We start from the raw sequence: 20,750 nt of genomic DNA on the forward strand, positions 1-20,750 counted from the left end.
TGAGAAGAAGGTATATTTTGTGTAGTAAATACACAAAAGATGAAGAGAAAGAAATCGAAGGAAAACACTACAAAAAGTCATAAAAAAAAGATGTTAAATTGAAAAAGAAAAAGTCATCAAGTCACAAAGGAAGACAGCAAGAGAAGAAAGAATATGAAACTACAGAACAATCAGAAAATACTGAATCAAGCGGGAGTAAGTGATCCTCACCTATCCAATGTAAAAGAATGAAATTATTTAATCCAAAGACACAGAGTGACTGGATGGATTAAAAACCATTAGACTGTTAAAAAAAAAACACATGAAAAGATGCCCAATGTCATTAGTCATGAAAAGATGCCCAGTGTCATTAGTCATTAGGGAAATACAAATTAAACAGCAGTGAGATGTCATTTCATACCCAGTAGGATGGCTGTCATAAGAAAGAAAGACAGCCCAGACCAGTGTGGCTCAGTTGGTTGGGCTTTGTGTCCCAAGAAGGGAAAGGCTGATAGTTCGATTTCCTGTCAGGGCACACGCCTGGGTTTTGGGTTCAGTCCCCAGTTCAGCATGTGTATAGGAGGCAGCCAAATGATGTTTCTCTCTTACATTGATGTTTCTCTTCCTCCCTCCCCCTCTCTCTAAAAATAAATAAATAAAATCTTGAAGAAAAAGAAAGACAATTACACGTGTCGGTGAAGATATGGAGAAATAGGAATCCTCATTACATTGCTGGTGGGATTGCAAGATAATGCAGTGGCTTTTGCAAACAGCTTGGCAGTTCCTCTAAAAGTTAAGAACATAGAGTTACCATATGACCTAGCAATTCCATTGTAGGTATGTACTCAAGGAAAATGAAGATGCATGTTCACACAAAAACTTATACACAGCTTTTCAAGGCAGCGCCGTTCATAATAGCCCAGAAGTGGAAACAACACAAATGTTCATCAGCCATGAATGGATCAGTGAGATCCGATGTGTCACTACAATGGAATATTATGTAGTCATAAAAGAAATGAAGTACCGGTAAGTGCACAGCACTGATGAATCTTCTAAACATTATGCTGAGTGAAAGAAGCCAGTCACTAAAGTTCTCATTAGTATAATTCCATTTCTGTGAAATCGTATGTAGGTTCATCTGTAGAGGGAGGAAATAGGTCTGTGGTTGCCAGGGTTACAGGTAGGGGACTGGGGCAGTGACTGCTGCTGGGTTTCTTTTTTTGCCATGATGAAATCTTCTGGACTTAGATAGTGGCGATCAATGTAGAACTTTGTAACTGTACTAAAAACCACCAAGTTAGGCATTTTAAAGAGCTGAGCTTTATGGTATGTGAATTATTGTTTGGTCTAGATTTAAGGGGGCATAGGTCATTTTGATTTAAAGTTGAAGACGGTATGTTTGAAATATATATTTTGTGCTGGTAACAGGTTTTTACTTAGGTGGGTTAAAACAATGATTATAAAATTAAAATTTGACAAAATAAAACCTTGTCTCTTTAATTTCAACTCATTGTCAAATCATTGACTAAACAAATAGTAGGAGAAAGAACTATTTTAGCAACAAACATCCCACATCCTTATTGCTTAGATAGAAATGGATGTTCTCTTTTGGGAAACAACATGAATTACTTTCAGAAAGTTATTTGATGGTTTTGCCTTATTGGGTCAGGCCAGTATTTTCATCGTATCCTTGACATTTGCTATTTTTGATGAATATTTATATTAAAAAATGGTTGAGCCCTGGCTGGTGTGGCTTAGTGGATTGAGTGCCGTGAACCAAGGGGCTGCCAGTTCGATTCCCGGTCAGGGCACATGCCTGGGTTGTGAGAGGCCACCAGGCGATGTTTCTTTTTGCATATTGATGTCTCCCTGTCTTTCTCCCTCCCTTCCCCTCTCTCTGAAAATAAATAAATAAAGTGTTTTAAAAAAATGGTCGAGCCATGATCTGGGTTTTTGGCATTGTACCAGCACTATTGTAATTTCATTCAAACATTTCTGTAGCTTTATCAACTTTCACTTATTCTAGTCTGTGCTGGATTTTAATGTGATTTTGGAGGTCAAAATTTATGAGATTATCCACTCTGCAGTTTTCTATAGTCATAAAAAAGGATGAACTTCATTTTACATCACAATTTGACCTAATGATTATGTTATTTGAGGTTAATGCCAAAGCCTTCCTAACTTTGTGAAGAGGTATGCTTGAATGGTTAATTTGGAAAAGTATTTGACTTAAGGCCAATTAAACTTTTGTGTCAGCTCTAGCCAATAGCTTCTTCAAGATAATTATCTTAAAGTGATTTTATCTTTCTGCTGTAACAAACAGTGCAAAGGATTTTTTTAAAGTAAAGCACACTGTGAGGAATCTCTTCATTTTGCAGCATTTGTTAATTTTTTGTTTTGTTTGTTTTTCCTATAATGTGTTGAGAGCCGGCAAGGATAATCTGATTGGCAGAATCAGACTGCAGTCTTTTGGGGGGATTGTGAAGTGTTTGCATTCTCAAACCTAGAGCCTACAGGAAGTGATGGCAAGGGTGGAACTATAGGACTCAACATGTTACTTACCTCAGATGCATTCGCAACTCTCCTCCAAAGAGATTTGGAATTGACTGTTGGAAACTAGTTACAGCCATATAACATGTAAACCTCATACTAGAAACTCCTTTGTGATTTTTCCAGTTACTTCTGCCAGATGGATTATAATAGGAAGAATATGATGTCAGCTCCTTTGTGCTTTTGGACTAGAGTGATTTTGTTCTCTTGTCAGCTTGAAGAGTCCAGTTGAATCCCTCTCTAGTGACTGGCTTTATTTCTTTATTGTAGTTTTTAAGTATCCATTTCTACCTCTAATAACCGTGTTGGGAAACATAGCCAACTGTATGTGAAGGTGTAGCTACATGGAGCATAAAACTAGATATCCTTCCTTCCTTTGGCTCAAAATCTAAATTGAATAGGCAATAATCCTTTCCACTCTGGCCAGTATGGCTCAGTTGGTTGGGATATAGTAGTCCCGTAGCTGAAGTGTTGTGGGTTCAATTCCTGGTCTGGGCACATACCTAGGTTGTGGGTTTGATCCCAATTGATGTTTCTCTCTCTTCTTTCTTATCTTCCTAAAAGCAAGGGAAAAAAATGTCCTTGAGTGAGGATAAAAAAAAAAAGGAATCTCCTTTCCTAGATGTCATTAAAAATAGAAGATACTCATCTGTCTGGAATGATTTAGATACTGTTGTGCCTGCAGGCTTGGCAATGAACTATGTACCTCTGACTTTCTTTTAGTCTGAGTTTTCTTAGAAAAATGGCTGTAGACACAGCATTTATTGGACAGAGACAGAAATGTGAGGTGAGGGAAGCGGAGGCCACAAGTGTAAGATGGATGGAGCTTCAGTTGTGCAGAGAAGGAAAGTGAGGAGAAAGGGTTGAGGTTTGTTTTGTTTAGGAAAGGAAAAAAATGAGCATGTTTGGGGCCCATGGGAGAAATTAAACATCCTGGCCAGAGGATAGTTGATGGGCAGGTGGCGGTCTGAGGCGGGGGTGGGTGGGGGTGGAGGCTGAGAGGGGCAGCTGCTCTTTGATACAGGAGGAGGGAAGGAGGAGGACATTGAGGTAGGAGGGGCAAATGAGGAAATTCATGTCTAATGGCCTCTGTTTAAGGGGCAAAATGGAGAGTGAACTTCCTGAGATAATAACAGACTGATGGTCCCCAATGGAGGGTGGTTTTGCCTCCCAGGAGACACTTGGCAGTGTCTGGAGATGTTGATTGTCATAAGCTGGGCACTGTGCTGGGGGCACCTAGTGTGTGAGTGCAGGGGTGCTGCTAAGCACACTACAGTGCACGGGCCAGCCCCCACATCAGAGAATAATCTGGGCCCAAATGCCACGCGCACTGTGGTTGAGAGCCTTGCCCTAGGTGAGAACGTTCCCGGGACACAATCTTCCACCAAAGCCAGTTTGAGTAACGGCTCAGTATGTCCCCTCCTAGAAAAGTCACTATTATTAAAGTCTGAAAAATCTTCTGGATAAAATCTTAACTGTTTAGCCAATCGACTCTGCTCCCCACCTTCCACCCCCACCCTCACCCTGCCACATTCATAGCAACTGTTAACACTCTGAGAAATACATTTAGGAAAAAGACTGTACTTTAATTTCTTGGCTGGCTGGTATTGTGCATTCATCTTTGTATGTGAAGCTCTTAGCTCCAAATATAACACTTAGTAATCAGTCAATAAATGACAGATGCTATTACTACTATTGTTTCCCTTCCAAATGTGAAATCTTGGGCCACTTGTTATATGTTACAATTTTAAGGTAAATGTAGTCAGTGTGAGCAATCAACATAAGAGGCCAGACACCTCTTTGTAGATCTGTAAAATACACTGACATTTGCGCTTTAGAACTTTACACTAGACTGTGGCAGTTTCCCAAAGATTTAAACATAGAAGAACTACATGATCCAACAATTCCACTTCTAACAGTCCCCAAAGCAGTTGAAAGCAGGGACTCAAACAGATACGTGTATAGCACGGTGCAAAGCCTCAGCACTCACAACAGCCAGAAGGCAGAAACAACCCCAGTGGCCATGTGTGGGCGAGTGGGTAAACAGAATGTGTCACATACATATAAAGGACTATTCGTCAGCTGTAAAAGGAATGAGATTCTGACACGTGCGGCCTCGTGGAGAAACCTTGAAGACATTAAGCTCAGTGAAGTAAGCCAGATACCTTCAGGGAACGGCAGTCACTTCTCTACAGCTTACCTGATAAATAAACCTGTTTTAAAAATTTGTCTAAAAATGTTTGTAGCAAAGGCAATATGGGGCACGTTTATGTAGGGTAATAGTGTCTTTTAAAATAAATCTGTGATTGTGCCAGTTGGGAAGAAATGGGAACAGGAGCGAGAGTTTTGATACTGTAGATGTGCTTGCTGATTAAAGGAGAAGAGCACTAACAGAAGCCCAGGAATTATCTCACTTCTGCTGAAACAACAACAAAATCCTCAGATCTCCGGCTCCAGCCTGTGTAATTGCTTTTGGCATAATAGCTATTACCTCAGACAGACTGAAAGTTTAATAACTGGATTGGAGATTTCCCTTCGCACTGCACAAATGGGAAAAACACCACCACAGAAGTTAATCTCCCACATCTGACCTCCTCCCTTTCTTAATTTCCCAGCTCGGCAACTGCATCTCACTGCCATACCTCATGTTAGCATCCTTAAATTGTAATGTTACAGGTCATCGGCCTTCCTAATTTTTTGATATGGAACATTGAACAATTCTAAGCGAGATTAAAACAATCTTGTCATTCATAAGAGTTTTTCTTTTAAATGCTTCTACTTTATTTTGTGTACCAGTACAGTCATTTTGTGCAAAGTAAATGTTACACTGCGTTAAGTGTAACATTTGTACACTTAAAAGATTGCATCTTTTGCGATTGCAATCCAGATTTAGCATCCAATAAGATATCGTTTTTATTGGTGTATTTTCAGGTATGTTCTCGATATGTTCATATTCTTAAAAAATGTTAGTACTGGAATTTCTGTCGCTTGTTGACTGTTATTTTAATTCTTGGACGTTCATGAAATATCCATAAACACTCCTTCCTTAAAATGTAGGTTTATTTCAAGTAGCATACCCTTCTAAAATAGCCACAGTATACTCGATCAATAACAAGAGGGTATCACTAGGAAACCCCAACTTCAACTAGGAGTTAGAGAGAATAACAATATACATACAATTCGAACAGTTCCTCTTTCTTGTCTCCCTGCCTCCTAAAATCATAAGACTCTAGGGAAAAATATCTTGATTTTTTTCATATGAATTTTATGTGTCTCTAAATATATTGCTATATTTTAGTGTTAACATATTCATGGTTATGTATGCATACTATAAAATATAATCTTTTTCAGGTCTTTAAGTTCTTTGCAAGTTTAAAGAAATAGTGTAAAGAAGATATACTTTAGCTGGTTTTAATCAATTCTGCATTGATTCTTTTTGGTGTTCTCAGAAGTCAGTGTATATATATAACCTTTCTACTCACTGATGAGCAGAACTATAGGGATGAATCCATGAATCCCTTTTAAGAAGTTCCTTCTTTCCTCTGAAAATGTTTTTGACATTTATTTAGATTTTAAATTATAGCAACCATGCATCCTGAAAATACTGGGATAGGTATACATATATGTATAGGTATGTATGTACAGATGTATGTAGATATAGACACATATCTATCTGTATATGCATAGCTGTCATGAAATGTGGGCCATAACATAAGTGAAAAAGGCAAGGTGCCTGGTTCATATCATGTAATTCCATTTCCATTTAAGAAGATCACCATGTATTTGATTATGTAAAGAAAAGGATTTGGAAGGGTGTACAGTCACTAACTGGGATGGACCCAAGGGAATGACGCAATACTCACTGGATGCTTTCAGTGAAGACTGCCTCAGGTTGGGTTCCTCAGGAACAGAACTTGGATGAGGTTTCACTGGGAAGCAACTTACTAAGAAAAGGTGCAGGAAAACCTGGTAGGGAGTGAGGAAGTGGGACTGGGAAGAAAGGAGGGGGCTGGGAACAAGCAGAGCCCCAGGGAGGGCAGCTCTGGCTTAGTCCTACCCAAGAAGTTCGGGTACCCTGAGGGTGCCTTCCTGGGAGACCTGCAGGCACTGGCTGTCCCGAGAGCTCAGGGATGGGGGGAGGTGTGGACAGAGAAGAAGCAACAGTAGCTGTCACCTCAGTGATAGAGGTTTGAACAAGATCCGGGTTTCTTTCGTTCTCATGTCTTCACCCAGTGTGAGTAGCCCAGGGCTCATGTGGCGGCTTCACAGTGTTCCAGGCTGCTTTCCTTTTGTTGCTCTGTCATCGGTCAGTTAGTGCCCGCATCTGCGTGGCTCAGGATGCTCAGTATCATGTTTCTGTTTCCACTGAAAAAGGGAAAAAAGGTCAGAGGGTAGAGGGCACATTGATTCCTCCAAGGACAAGTCCTAGAAGTTGTAGTCGTCACTTTGGATCAAATCCCATTGGCCACACCTGGAAGCAAGGAAGAGTAAGTTTTACTGGTTGCCTTGGGCCAGGTTTAAAAAGAGGGGACTCTGCTGCTATGCAACCATTTCTGAGGAAGACGTGAATGCATATTGTAGGACTGTCTGTTACATTGTCTTTGCTAACTTCAGAGGGAGCTCCGGAGCTCAGGTGGCCTTTTGGAGTTGTCCTACATTGGGGGGAAATGGCTGGGCCCTTATACCCTGGCTTCCATCAGTCACTGGGTGTGGGCTCCCTCGGGTGGAACATGACCCCGGGCAAGGCAGCTCCGCAGGGTGATCCTTGGAGGGGCTGGCAGAGGGCACTCCAAGCAACTGACGCCAGGCCCTCCTGAAGGGACACCCGGTGGCACATCTCTGCCTGTCCCAACCTTGGTGTGTGAAAGTTATTAATACATGTTTATATATCCATTTTATCATTTTAAAAAGCTAAAAATTACTTGGTCATTTTTTTCACTAGAACTCTTGGAGCAACTGCTATGTGCCAGGCTCCAATCTAGGCACGGGAGAGTGGAAAATATTAAAGCAAAGCAGCGTGAGAGGCCTGAGACAGTTGCTGCTGCTGCCATTTCTGAACCTCAGGATTTCATGTTGGGCAAATGACTTCCGAACTTACCGTCTTCTGTTTTAGTTACTGGCTCTATCTCAAAGGCCTTTACAAAGATTACTCTGGCTGCGGCTTCAAGAAGGAAGTCAGGTGGGGAGAACCAGTCGTGAGGCTCCATGAGAGATGGACAGACTTAGGTAAGCGTAGTGACAACGGAGAGGACAAGAAACAGACCGATTCACGAAATAGCTCATTAGGTTGCTATTAAAATCCTTGTCTTGGGAAAAATTCTTTTATTTTCTTCCTCCTCTTCCTCCCCCTCTTATTCTCCTACTTCTCTTTCTCCGTCCCGCCCCCTCAAAATCTAGACTTTTCTAGAGGCCTTGATGCAATCCAGTCTTGCACAAGGCGGCATATTTCATAAAATCCCGCAGTGTCCGTTCGTCATGGTGCCGAGGGGGTTGCTAGTTATAGGCATTCTAGAACCAAGTTCAGGTCTAGACACTCAGAAATACTTTCTGTATTCCCGGGCAGGACATGACTGCCGAGTAGGCTAACCAGACTTCCTAGGTGTGGATCATTGAGACTGACTACACGAACTCACTTTCATCTGACCTCCCCCCACCCCCCAGGATTGAGTAGTCCCTTATTTTAGTCTATTTACATATCAGTTATTTGAAATAGGCCAAATGCATATCCATTATTTAAAAATAAGTAATGAGAAAGAAAACTATCTTTTTTTTATCCTTTTAAGACTGATTTTCAAATGGAACTAATCAGAAATGGCTAAAATAGTTTTTAAAAATGTAGAATCCCAGCCTTCCTGAATCATAATATCTAGAAGGAGGTCCCAGAAATCTTTAGGGGAAAAAAACCATTCCAGAATCATCAGCCAGGCTTAGCAATCATAGCTTTATGCTATTCAGCCTAGCTTCACTTTTTACTGGAAGAGGTAATTAAATTCTTCTAATGGGAGGAATCCATTATAAATAACTTTGAATTTCTCAGCTTAATATAAAAATATGACATTTGGTTTCATTTCATTACTGATACTCTTTGGGGGGTGGTAGAGGTGGATTCCATTAAGTTTTCTCTTGCCTGTGGCTATTTTGTAATTACATAGTTTTTATGTTATCTCCATAAATAGAAGACACTTGTTTTCCATATTACAAGGCTATAGCTCTCTAAACTTCAGCTTCAAGCAAGTTTGTATAAAAACAGCTAGATCAGTGCTTCTCAAATTTGTCATACATTCACATCACCTGGAGAGCTTGTTAAAATGCAGGTTCTGGTTTTGCAGGTCTGGGGCGGGGCTGCAATTCTACATTCTAGTAAGTTCTGGGGTTGTGCTGCCGCTGCCGCTGCTGATCTCATAAGAGGCCAGGTGATGATTGTACAGTATTATCTTCTGGGCATTTATGTTTGTGTGAGTTACTCTGCTTTGGGGCATGTTTTGGGACTGTTTAGTTTGACCAAAGGTCAAGGAGTACATTTTAAGAAGATTGCATTATATAACCTTCTAGTGCTTTCTCCAATATTCTTGAAGGTTATAGTACTATATATAGCCTAAGGTTTTTAGTTTTAGGCTTTGAAACTGAATAAAAGAAGTAACTTACGCAGTATAATTTTTATTGAGTCATTAAATCTGCAGCAGCAAAATTGGTTTATCCACTGAGGTAGTCTGAGCTACAAATAGAGTATTTTGTAACTGAATTAAGAATAAGAGAAAGTGACAATGCTGAGAATTGTTATTACACATGCCTGAGGTTTGAGAAGTTTGTGTTTCGCAGAACTGAGAATGCTTTGGTTGAGATATGTGATAGGTTAGAGCAGTGGTTCTTAGCTGGGGGTGATTTTACCTCTCAGGGCACATTTGGTAACATTTGGGGACATGTTCAGTTGCTGCAACAGGTAGGGGTGATGGTGTTAACTGGTATCTGGTGGATGGAGGCCAGAGATGCTGCTAAACACTCTACAGTGCACCAGACAGCCCCGATAGCAAAGAATTATTGTGCCCAAAATGTTGGTAGTGCCAATATTAAGATACCTTATGCTAGAGAAATCTCACAAGTACTTGATTCATTTTTTAATTAAAGATAACACAGAAAACATAAATATAAAGAATCATTCATGTTTACACTAGTCAGATTTAACCACTATAACATTTTATCTTAATTTGATTTTAGGCTTTTGTTTAAGAAATACCATTCTATTATTATTATTATTATTTAATCCTCATCTGAGGATACGTTCATTGATTTTAGATGAAGGGGGAGACAGACAGAAAGACAGACATCAGTGTGGGAGAGAAACATCGATTGGTTGCTTCCCGTACACGCCCCTGACTGGGGATCAAACCTGCCACCTAGGTATGTGCCTTATCCAAGAATCAAACCAGCAATGCTTTGGTGCACAGGATGCTGCTGCAGGCAACTGAGTCACCCAGCCCGGGTTCATCCTATTATTTTTGGGAAATTAAATCACAGTTACTGTTTTGAATTCAGACAATGTAGAAAATTCAAGAATGAATGTAATGAAGCCATCTCAACTCTCAGTACCCAGAAATAACCATTATTAGCACGAGATGAAGAACACTCATTACCCCGGATGTCTATACTGCATGTTTGCATCTGTCTGTACACACACAGATAGAAGCATAGAGAGGAGTGCTTTTATGGAATTGGGACCATATCGTAAATGAACTAGAAAAAATCCTTTCTTAAGTAAGATTTTATTTATTTACTTGTCAGAGAGGGGAAGGAAGGGAGAAAGGAGGAGAGAAACATCAGTGTTTGGTTGCCTCTCACATGCCCCCTACTGGGGAACCTGGTCCACAGCCCAGGCATGTGCCCTGACTGGGAATTGAACCAGCAACCTTTTGGTTCACAGGCTGGCACTCACAGGCTGAGCCACATCAGCCAGGGCAAAAAAAATCTTTCTATAATGAAAAATTTTAAGCTTGGAGAAAAAGAAGTAGAATAAAATCATTGTCTCCCATGTTCTCACCGCTCAGGCTTCCACAGTCATAAATGCCTGGCCCTGTCTCCACACCCACTCACCTCACCGAGAGTATTTTGAGGCAGTCTCAGACATCAGGTCGTTTCATCTGTAAATGTCTCAGTACCTGTCCTTAAACTGAGGATTCTTTTTTTTTGAGCCATTACCACACAGAATGAACAATGTCCCTGACTCATTCTCTTTCCTTCTCTCTCCCAGTATGTTTTATTCCAAATTGAGGTTTTTATTTCCAATAAGATTGAGCAGTAATTCCTCAAAGAAGGGGGGAATGGATGCTGCATAGGCCAAAACAAAAGCTCTCTGCCACAAATACTTTTTGTGAATATTTTTTTCTTTCTAGAGTATCTTAAACTATTTGGCAGTGCTGTGTAAAGTAATGAAATACTCCTTTACCTCTCTTTTTTACTGTCATCATTATTTTAAAAAATTATTTATTTCAAAAGTGAGTGGAAGGGAGAGAGAAAGAGGGGGAGAGAAACGTCGCTGGTTGCCTCTGGCACGCCCCTAACTGGGGACCCGACTCGGCAGTGTACCCTGACAGGGAATCAAACCAGTGACCTTTCGGTTCATAGGCCAGTGCTTCATCCGCCGAGCCACACCAGCCAGGGCTACTGCCATCATTTTTAAAGCTGCCTTTCTCATCTTTTCTAAATTCCTCTGAGGTGTATTCCAGCTTTGGTGTATTTGCTGTAGTAATGGCCTCTGGGGACTGTTAGCAGGAAAGTGCCTGCAGGAATCACTTAACTAACTGGTTAGTTAGCTGGTGGTTAGCTTCTTGAGGGCAAGGAGCAAGTCTTACCATCTTCCTGCCTGTTACCATTACCACGTCCCCAGGATTTGTTAGATGCCTGTTATTAATCTCGAGGGGATCGTGCCAGTATTGATTGTTGATACAAAAAACTAAGCACGCTCATTTAGCTCTACCAACGTGCATGCAGGAGAATAGCACTCAGATGTTAGTGTTTGGCACCTGCATCTATGGGCAGCTTCCTATAAAGACACGAGGCAAGGAACTTCACTTCCTCTGGTCACAGTTTCTTCTTCTAACTTACAGGGTGACCATATGTCCTGGTTTGCTTGCTCGAGCCGCAGTTCTTGCAGTCTTGATGTAATTAGTAGTAGTGTTCTTTTTCATTCACAGAATTAGCCTAGTTTAGATGGTAAATTAAATGGTAGTCCTACTTCTATGACGCTTAATGTGTGCCAGGCTCTCTGCTGAACATTTTACATACATTCTCATTTAATCTTCATGACAACCCTTAGAATCAGATCCTACTATTATCCCCATTTCACACAGGGGGACGTCGGGGCACAAAGGGTTAAATAACCTGGCTAAGATCATTCAGCTGAGTTTAACTAGCAAGTGGTGGGGCGAGGGTTCGAGTGCAGGCAATTTGGGGCCAGTGCTCTTCCACACTCTGCTCTGTGGCCTCTATGCGGGTCCCCGACATACTTGTCTTTGTAGAATACATGCTGATTTACCAGGAGTCTGCTGATAATTTGCATAGTTTGAGATTAGCACCTGGCTAAGGCTTTAGGAATTTGAGAGGTTTCCTTTTCTTCACAAAATACTTACAGGTTCCTTGCATACTCCTAATGGCAGCTACTTGGCATTCCCTCCTAGACTTAGGTGGCACACATTCCCAGCTTTTCAGGTTCTCAGGTGCCTGCCACAGTCACTTCCCATACTTCTGGTCGTCTTTGGTATCTAAATAACTTCACGTGAGCGCGTGCACGTGCGCGTACACACACACACACACACACACACACACACACATGCGGTTTCCAGCACCTGGAACAGTGCCTCTCAGGTGGCAGGCACACACAGACTTTTTCACTACCTTTGATCAGTTCGTATTGTGGAATTACCTGGGGACAGTTCATCTAAGGTGCTTTACGGAAAGATTTTTCAGACAGCTGCTGCTTTTAGTGGCTTGCAATTTAGTAAGGAGATGATGAATGTACGTGAATAACTATGATATACGGCAACTGAGCTATATGAGTAGAATAATTTTAGAGTTCAGAGAAAAACAATTTCTGAAGGCGGAGGCTCTTCAGTCAGTTTAATGACTTCTAAATTGGCTGCAGAATAAGGACCCCTTGTGCTGAGGACAGACCTCAAGTTTGCCGACAGTAGAGTCTGACAGAATCATTGTCAACCCAGATGAGAGGAGGCTCCGACAATTCTGACGCGTGGTCCTCTTATTAGAAATCCTCAGTCAGCAGCATCGCTGTTTTTATGATGCCACCACCGTGGCACATTTTGACCTCTAGGTGGGTTATGAGCAGCAGGAACAGGTGGAACTCCTCAGCAGCAAAGAATTTTATTTTTTTAATGTGGAAACCTGGTGTTACTGATTCGATTATTTTTTAACCTTTTTAGTTTATTGATATGCACAAGGTCTTTTTCCTTAATAAAAACATTGTCTAATTTTAGTATAATATAATTGCATTTGCTTTTTTACCTTTTTACTGGATATCTTAGTAAGAAAATACGGTTACGCTTGAATAGAATTTGTCACACTGGCCTGGCGAGGTGCGGCAGTTTTCATTACCCTCACTTTGTGTGAGGAAGCTAAGTTAGGTTAAACCATGAGCTGCGTGCCTGTGGGGGAAACGGCACAGCTGCGACTTGTCCTCGGGTCTTCAGGTTCCAGATTCAGTGTATGTCGCGTGGCCTTATTTTAACTTACTAGATTAAAATTTTCTTATCGATAGGAAGATAAAGAAGGAGAGTGAAAGTTGTGATTATATCACATCATAAATCCTTTTTTAATGAGTGTCATTATAGAATCTAGTTCAGCGTAATTAGTCCATTTCCATTTCTGAGTCGACACTCTTATTAACACTGTTTTGATGACTGTAGAGCCAGTAAATTCTGCTGAAGGGAAAGTCCTGTGGGGGCCTCAGGTGGCCCGTATGGTACCTACGTTCAAGTCAGAAAAAGGCAGTCCTTCTAGTTGGATGAGCTGGTCAGGAAAAGGCACAACTGCCAGGGGCGGGTTCAGTCCACACCAGGGTGCTGGGCCTGGCAAACGAGCATCTGGACTTTAATCGACTCTGCCTCTTTTACGTGGTGCTCCGAAAGCAGCAGCCAGGAATCTTGTTTATAGTGATTTATTTATGAGGAGCTGGGATTTTTTTTAACTGTCGTATTCATAGACAAAGCCACTTGTTCCTCAGTATACCGAGTATACACCTGCCTTGTTCTTGTCCTTCACCTGGAACCTGAGCTTCCCTGATCTCTGCTTGCCTCGCCCCTTCATTTCATCCAGGCCTCCACTCAGAGGTCACCTTCTCAGATGTTGCCTCACCTCTCCTAGCTAAAATGATGCCTCGTCCTGCTCTCTCCCTTCCTGCTGTACTTCCTCATACTACGTCTTACCACTTAGATATTTTATCTGTATTTATTTTATTTTTATCTCTCCCTTAGGAAGTACAGTCTGCAAAAACAGGGTTTTTTGCCTGTTTTGTTTGCTGCTATATTCCAGCACCCAGAATTACCAGCTTTAACATTTGCTGCCTTTTATGAACTGTGTGCACTTTCTGGACTATAATGTTAAGACTCTGATCTACTTGAATCTTCTCAATAGTTGTATGAGGGGTAAATATTATAATCCCCAAGTTAGAATCGAAGAAATCCAAAAACATAAAAGTTAAATGACATGCCCAAAGTCAAATTTCTAGTAATCAGAATCATTTCTTGACAGATAGATCTGACAACCAAGTCCACTTTTAAAAATTTGTTTTGGTGATTCTTTGGAGTCTTGTACTTTTTTTTTTTTTTCAAAGAGTAATTTCCAGTTACTGGGTGGGAGAGTAGTTTAAAAATACCGTTAGCCCCTATAAAGGACACATGGACAAAATCGGGGGGGAGGGTGGTGGTGGGGGAGGGATGTGGGTTTGGCTGGGGTGGGGTGGGGGATGGGGAGAAAAGGCATACAACTGTAATTGAATGACAATAAAAATTTAAAAAAAAATACCGTTAGCCCTGTTTTAAGGGAGAGGAGAGGCAGAGCCCATGGGATCTGAAGCATTGGGATCAGGAGGTCAGGCAGCCCTATGTGTAATCGTGGCATTCTCCCCTACGGGTGCTGACCCTAAGGGTGCTCTGGGAAGAAGAGCATGACTTGGGAGTCCTTTTCCAACCGTGTGTCTGTGGGTAAATAACTTAGCTGAGCCTGGTTCTTCATCTCTAAATTCTGCTAGCAGTGCCGGCCTACAGGGGTATGAAGATGACATGTATAAAGTACATGGCATGGTGTCTGCCTCTGTCGTCCTCAGATGTGACTAAGGAGAACATCTGTGCGGCTTGTACTTTTTTACATACTAAATAGGAGCAATGCCTTGTTGGTTGGTGATTCAAGCTCGTGCCTGAACTTCTTGTTCCCTCTTGAGTTTTTGTGATATGGATAAGTGGCTGTTTCACTTGAACTGTGTTGTATTTGACGGCTGCTTCTGTGGGTTCTCCACCAGAGGCTTTTTTAATGACTGGTTAGCCATGGGCTGCTTCAGGTCGTGTTTCCCCACTTTATTCTCTAGAGTCTGTATTTTTGATGATTTCTTTCATTTTTTTAAGTATGTTCTACCCTATTTAGCTTCATAAATAGCCCATGTTTGTGTCTCGTTGGTAGTCAGTTTTTTAGAAGGTTGACTAACTGCCTTTCTTATACCACTGTGCTGTGTCCCCCCGATTTTTATCCAGCACACGTGAACATGGGTCCCCTGGTTCCACGCCACACCGCGTCCTCTCAGTCCCACTCCCCGATTCCACCCCCTCCACCCATCTGGGTAAATGTTTCTTCTTTAAATCCTTGGTTGTCAGACTTCCATCCTGTCTGATTTTCTGGCAGTTTTGGGTGTTTTTTTCTTTTGAGGTTAATTGTGATTCTTTTTCTGGTTGTGTGAGAAGGCGAAGCGTGTCTACCTACGCCTGCATCTTGACCGGAAGTTCTTTTTCATACTTTCATATTGAACCACTTACTCAGAATTAAATCCAGAGTAGCAGTTTCTCTTGTTCCTTTGTCAAAAGACTTCCCATAAGAAGAAACTGTCAACAAGGCAGGTCAGTAATTTGTCAGATGCTCTGTATTTAGCACAACACGCCTTTGAGCAGTTGCCCTGCTCACTGTTCCTTCACTTGTGTGCCCATTTTGTAGTCAGTGTTAGGACTTGCTCCTGCACGGATTGCTTTCCACAGACTGGCTTAACACAACAGGAATTTGTGCTCTCACGTGTCAAGAGGCCAGAAGTCCAAGATCAAGGTTTGGCACAATTGGTTCCCTTTTAGAAGCTCAGAGGGAGAATCTGTTCTGTGTCTCTTCCTCAGCTTCTGCTGGGTGCCAGCAGTCCTTGGCATTCCTTGACTTGCAGCTGGAGAATTCTTCACATGGCCATCTTCCCTCTCTGTGTCTTCACATGGCCTTCTCCTCTCTGTGGGTGTCTGTCCCTGCATCTCACCCTCTCAGCTCATAAGGACACCAGTCACCGTGGGTTAAGGACTCAATGTATTTCAATGTGACCTCATGTTAACGTACACCTTAACTGCGTCTGTTACCAGGTACAAGGAGTTAGAACTTCAACATAGCTATGGGGGGTGGGGGGGACACAATTCAACCCACAACAAAACTATGTCCTTTTCTTTGTCTCTACTTTTTTTCTTACCTATTCGGTATGTTTACAGGTATGTTTTCCATGATTGCCAGTAGAACTGACCTTGTTTGTAGATGTCCATGTGTATTTCCCCAAGTAATTGATATTGATACATACTAGTATATATATTTCATTCATAAGTCTTAATTTACCATTTTTTAGTAAGCCAGTGAGATTATGTTTGCTGTTATATTAATATATCGATGATCTATGACCTATTAATATGACAAACATTTGAAGCCATAACAGCTGTTTATGTAATATGGACTTTGGCTTGTAATTTTGCTTTTTTTTTTTTAATTGCCTTTCTATGATTTTGGTGTCAAGGCTATGTTAGTATTATTAAAATGAAGGTTGGGAGGAAAGTATTGTATATTCAATGTTAATGCGTTGTTTAAACATTTGTTTTAAAATGTATAAAACCATCTGCGTCTGGTGTCCCTCCTTCCTTCCCTCCTCCCCTCCTTTCCTCTCTTTCTCTCTTCCTTCCTCCCTCCCTTCCTTCCAGTCTTTTTATTCAAGAATAAGTCACAGAATGGCTAGTGTTTAAAAGACAACAAAGAAAGTGTTGGCAAGGATGTGGAAAAGAAGGAACCCTCATGCACTGTTGGTGGAATTGTAAACTGGTGTGGCCCCTATGGAAAACAGCACGGAGAGTCCTCAAAAATTAAAATTGTACACCTGAAACTAATATAATGTTGTACATGAACTGTAATTTAAAAAGAAAAAATTAAAAATAAAACTACCATATGCTCAGCAGTGCCACTTCTGGGTATTTATCTAAAGAAAGTTCTGTCCTGGCTGGTGTGGCTCAGTGGATTGAGCGCAGGCCTGTGAGCCAGAAGGTTGCTGGTTCGATTCCAGGTCAGGGCACATGCCTGGGTTGCAGACCAGGTCCTCGGCTGGGGGCGTGTGAGAGGCAACCAATCAGTGTACTGATAACTCTTGCACATCAGTATTTGTCTCCCTTTCTTTCTCCTTCCCTCCCCCTCTCTCCAAAAATAAGTAAATAAATGAAATCTTAAAGAAATTGAAAGTACTAATTTGAAAACCAGTGTTCATTGTAGCATTATGTACAATAGCCAAATATGGAAGAAACCTAAGCGTTCATCAGTAGATGAGTGGATAAAGAATATATGCTATATATACACAATGGAATATTATACTTGGCTATAATAAATGAATGAAATCTTGCCATTTGCAACAGCATGGATGGACATAGGGGGTATTATGCTAAATGAAATAAGTCAGACAAATACTATGTGATTTTGCATATGTGGAACCTAAAAAGCAAAACAAACGAAAGAAAACAGAAACAAACTCATAGATACAGAGAGCAAATTGATGGTTTCCAGATGGTGGCAGGGCAGTGGTAGGGTTAAGAAGTACAAACTACCAGTGATTAAAGTTAGTCATGGGCATATAAAGTCCTGCATAGGGAATATAGTCAGTTACATAGTTTTAACTATGTATGGCCCCAAGATTTGAGTGCAGCTAGGTATGTTCTTACCACTGGGGAGTGAAGGTGGTCACTGCTCAGAGGCCCTCTCAGTCGACAGATCTGCAGGGCTGGAGACCATGCATGTGTGTGCTTGTGTTTATACACATGTACTCACACCTCACATTTATGCTCCTATTTTAAAAAATTCATTAGTTCACCCATTCCTGCCATTCCAGTCCCCAGGGTTCATTCCAGCCTTCTTCCTTTCCATATTTGCATCTTCCTGCTTTTGCAGAGAGAACTTTGGGTGCAGTGGTCTTTAATAGATTTTCTTATTTGATAAATTCTCCTGTATATGTGACGTCAGTTGCTGCCTCAGGACCCTGCCTGGTGGAGATGCCCCCCTCTCCCTGCTCAGGCTCTCACTCCCCCTGCCGATTGCCCCGCCTTATGGAGGCCCTGCTCACCCCTGCAGTTCTCACATCCCCTGCAAGCTGGCCCTCTTGTGGGTGGGGATGGGCTCCCCACCATCGCACTCTGATGCCACTAGGCTGCCCTCTGTGTGGACACAGCTGTGCTCTGCCCCACCTAGTGGCTGTAGGACCAGATTCTTCAGGAAGGGGAGAGGGCTTCTCTGGAATTTCAGGTTTCACTTTAAGGTTTCTAGCTGTGGAATTATCTTTTTTTTTTTTTTTTTTTAATGTATGTTCTTTGAGTCCTTTTAGTTTGAGGTCTTGTATTTTCTCTAATTCTGGGAAGTTTACAGAAATTTATGTCTGGAAGTATTCATCAGCTTCAAGTATTTTTTCTCTCCTTCTATAAATACACTATTATGTGGGTGTGGATTTCCTTCATTTCTCTATTCCTTATGTCTTGATTTTTCTGTTATGTATTTTATTTCTTCCTAATGTCTTTTGGCAGAGTACCTTAAACCCGGCGTTTTAGCTTATTAATTTGTTCAACTATGTCCTTTCTTCTTCAATCCATTCATCTATTAAGTTTATTTCAGTGATATTTTACATACTCTGTATTTTATTTGCTTCATTATGATGTTTCTTCCTGCTTTATTTCTAATGACCTTCCTTATTGAATTTGTTTATTTTATTTTAATTTTTGGCTTATAATCCCAATCAATTTTATACTTTATTTCCCCCCCATGCCATTTGTTCCCCCATATCCTCTTCCACCTCTACCCACCCACCACCCCCAATAATCACTATACTGTTGTCCATGTCTGTGAGTTCTTCCTTTCTTTTGCTTGATCTCCCCCAGCTGTCCACCAGAGCTCTCAGCCTGAATTTGTTTAAAGTTTTATTTTCTGTTTCTTCTGTGAGCTCCTGTATCCTGGAGATCACAGCCACTGTGGCTCATGAGGTCTGTGGAGCGGGGTGGGCAAGGCTGCCGTCCGCTTCGTGCCTACTTGTGCCTGTCCTGGGTTAGAGGGGACGGTTGGTGGTGGGTGGGAGGAGAGGACGCACCCAGGGTCATTAGCGTGAAACCCTTCCCAGACTCAGCACTTTTCAAGATCTGTTTTTCCTGTTAAAAACCTTGGTGCACAGGATTTGGAAAGAGGTGGTGGGAAGAGGGGACTTGGGGCCTGCTGTGAGCACCCAGAGCCACCTGTAGGTTGTCACCCTGTGGCCCCTTGACGGCTCCAGGCTTGCTGACAGCTCCCCCGTGTTTCAACAGTGATGGCCTGCATGGGACAGTGCTGGAGAGAGAAATATTTACCAAAGCAACTGCGCCACACCCTAGCTCCCATCCCCGGTGCCTGGCCCTGGGCTACTCGGCCTTTTTGTTCACCCTGCACTGGGGCCAGATGCCCCTGTGTTGTCCCGGGAGCTTCTACCCATGTGTAAACACGAATGAGTGTTTTGTTGTTGTGTAGCATGGGATCATACCACATATACTGTCTGGCAACTTGCTGTTTCTAAAATGGCTGATTGTCAGGTCTGACTGCACTGGAAAAGAGTTTGGGTTCAGTAAGATATAGCTTTAAAATATAACTCTGTGTGCGGCTGTGATTTTTATACCCCTTTTATACCGAGGTGTCCCCATACCATTGCCTTGCCGTCTAAATATAATTGTGAGTTAGCGATACGGTAGAGAGCAGTCTTTAGTATCCCATGAAGTACTTAACCATTTCCCTTCGTGGTTCTTTTAGGTTGTTACCAGTTTTTAAATATTTTGATACTGAAATAAAATCTTTATGAATAACGTGTTTTCCATTTGTAGGATTATTTTCCTTGATGGATTTATAGAGTGGGTCAAATAGATAACCAGGTCAGAAAGATCAACATTTTTCATTCTTAACCAAGTAAAGCAGGGCCTGGAACATAATAATCATTCAAATAATATTTACTGGATTAAAGAATATTCTAAAAATTGCTTTCCAATATGGATATACCAGTTTTCAGTCACACCAACAATATGAGATTTCTGTTTTCCTACACCATCTTACACTTAAATTGTTTTTCTAAAAAATATTTTATTTATTTTTATAGAGAGGGGAAGGGAAGGAGAAAGAGAGGGAAACATCAATATGTGGTTGCTTCTTGCGCGCCCCCTCCTGGGGATCAGGCCCACAACCCAGGCATGTGCCCTGACTGGAAATCGACCCTTTGGTTTGCAGGCCAGCACTCAATTCACTGAGCCACACCAGCCTCCAGCACTCAATCCACTGAGCCACACCAGCCAGGGCTCACTTAAATTGTTTGACGATTTGTTTGTAATCAGAAAAATCCTCTATCTTGAAAAAAATGCTATCAGATGATGTAACTAAGGTCTGTTTCTCTTTTTATTTTCACCTACTTGGTAAATGGACACGTGTCTTCTTACAGGACTGAATTTGCTCTTAAAGAAATCATGTCCTCTGGAGGTGCTGAAGATGACATCCCACAGGGCGAGAGGAAGACAGTTACAGATTTTTGTTATCTTCTGGACAAGTCTAAACAACTGTTCAATGGGTTAAGGTTAGTGGACTCTTGATATCTAAACTCTTCTCTAGTTCTGTGTGTTTTTTCCCATGGCTGATGTGTAGTAACCTTCTGAATGTTATGGATGGAATGCTACATAAATATC

At 41.6% G+C, this 20,750-nt stretch overlaps 1 protein-coding gene across 4 annotated transcripts in view; it reads left to right on the forward strand.

Annotated features, from left to right (window-relative positions):
• Nucleotides 1–20,750, forward strand: part of SCAI (suppressor of cancer cell invasion) — a 101,328-nt gene that overhangs the window by 25,863 nt on the left and 54,715 nt on the right. For 3 of the 4 annotated variants that reach the window (XR_008426417.1, XM_053920727.2, XM_053920720.2), the window contains exon 3: nt 20,510–20,641. Coding sequence is in view for 3 of the 4 variants with exons in the window: in XM_053920720.2 (XP_053776695.1) it covers nt 20,510–20,641 (132 nt within the window). In the remaining variant the exon portion in view is untranslated. Of the gene's footprint in view, nt 1–7,562; nt 7,756–20,509; nt 20,642–20,750 lie in introns of those variants that run through there. The other variant, XM_053920721.2, reaches the window with a different exon arrangement.

The sequence above is a fragment of the Desmodus rotundus genome, chromosome 1 (assembly GCF_022682495.2).
Source record: "Desmodus rotundus isolate HL8 chromosome 1, HLdesRot8A.1, whole genome shotgun sequence".
In the NCBI taxonomy this organism is placed as follows: Eukaryota; Metazoa; Chordata; class Mammalia; order Chiroptera; family Phyllostomidae; genus Desmodus; species Desmodus rotundus.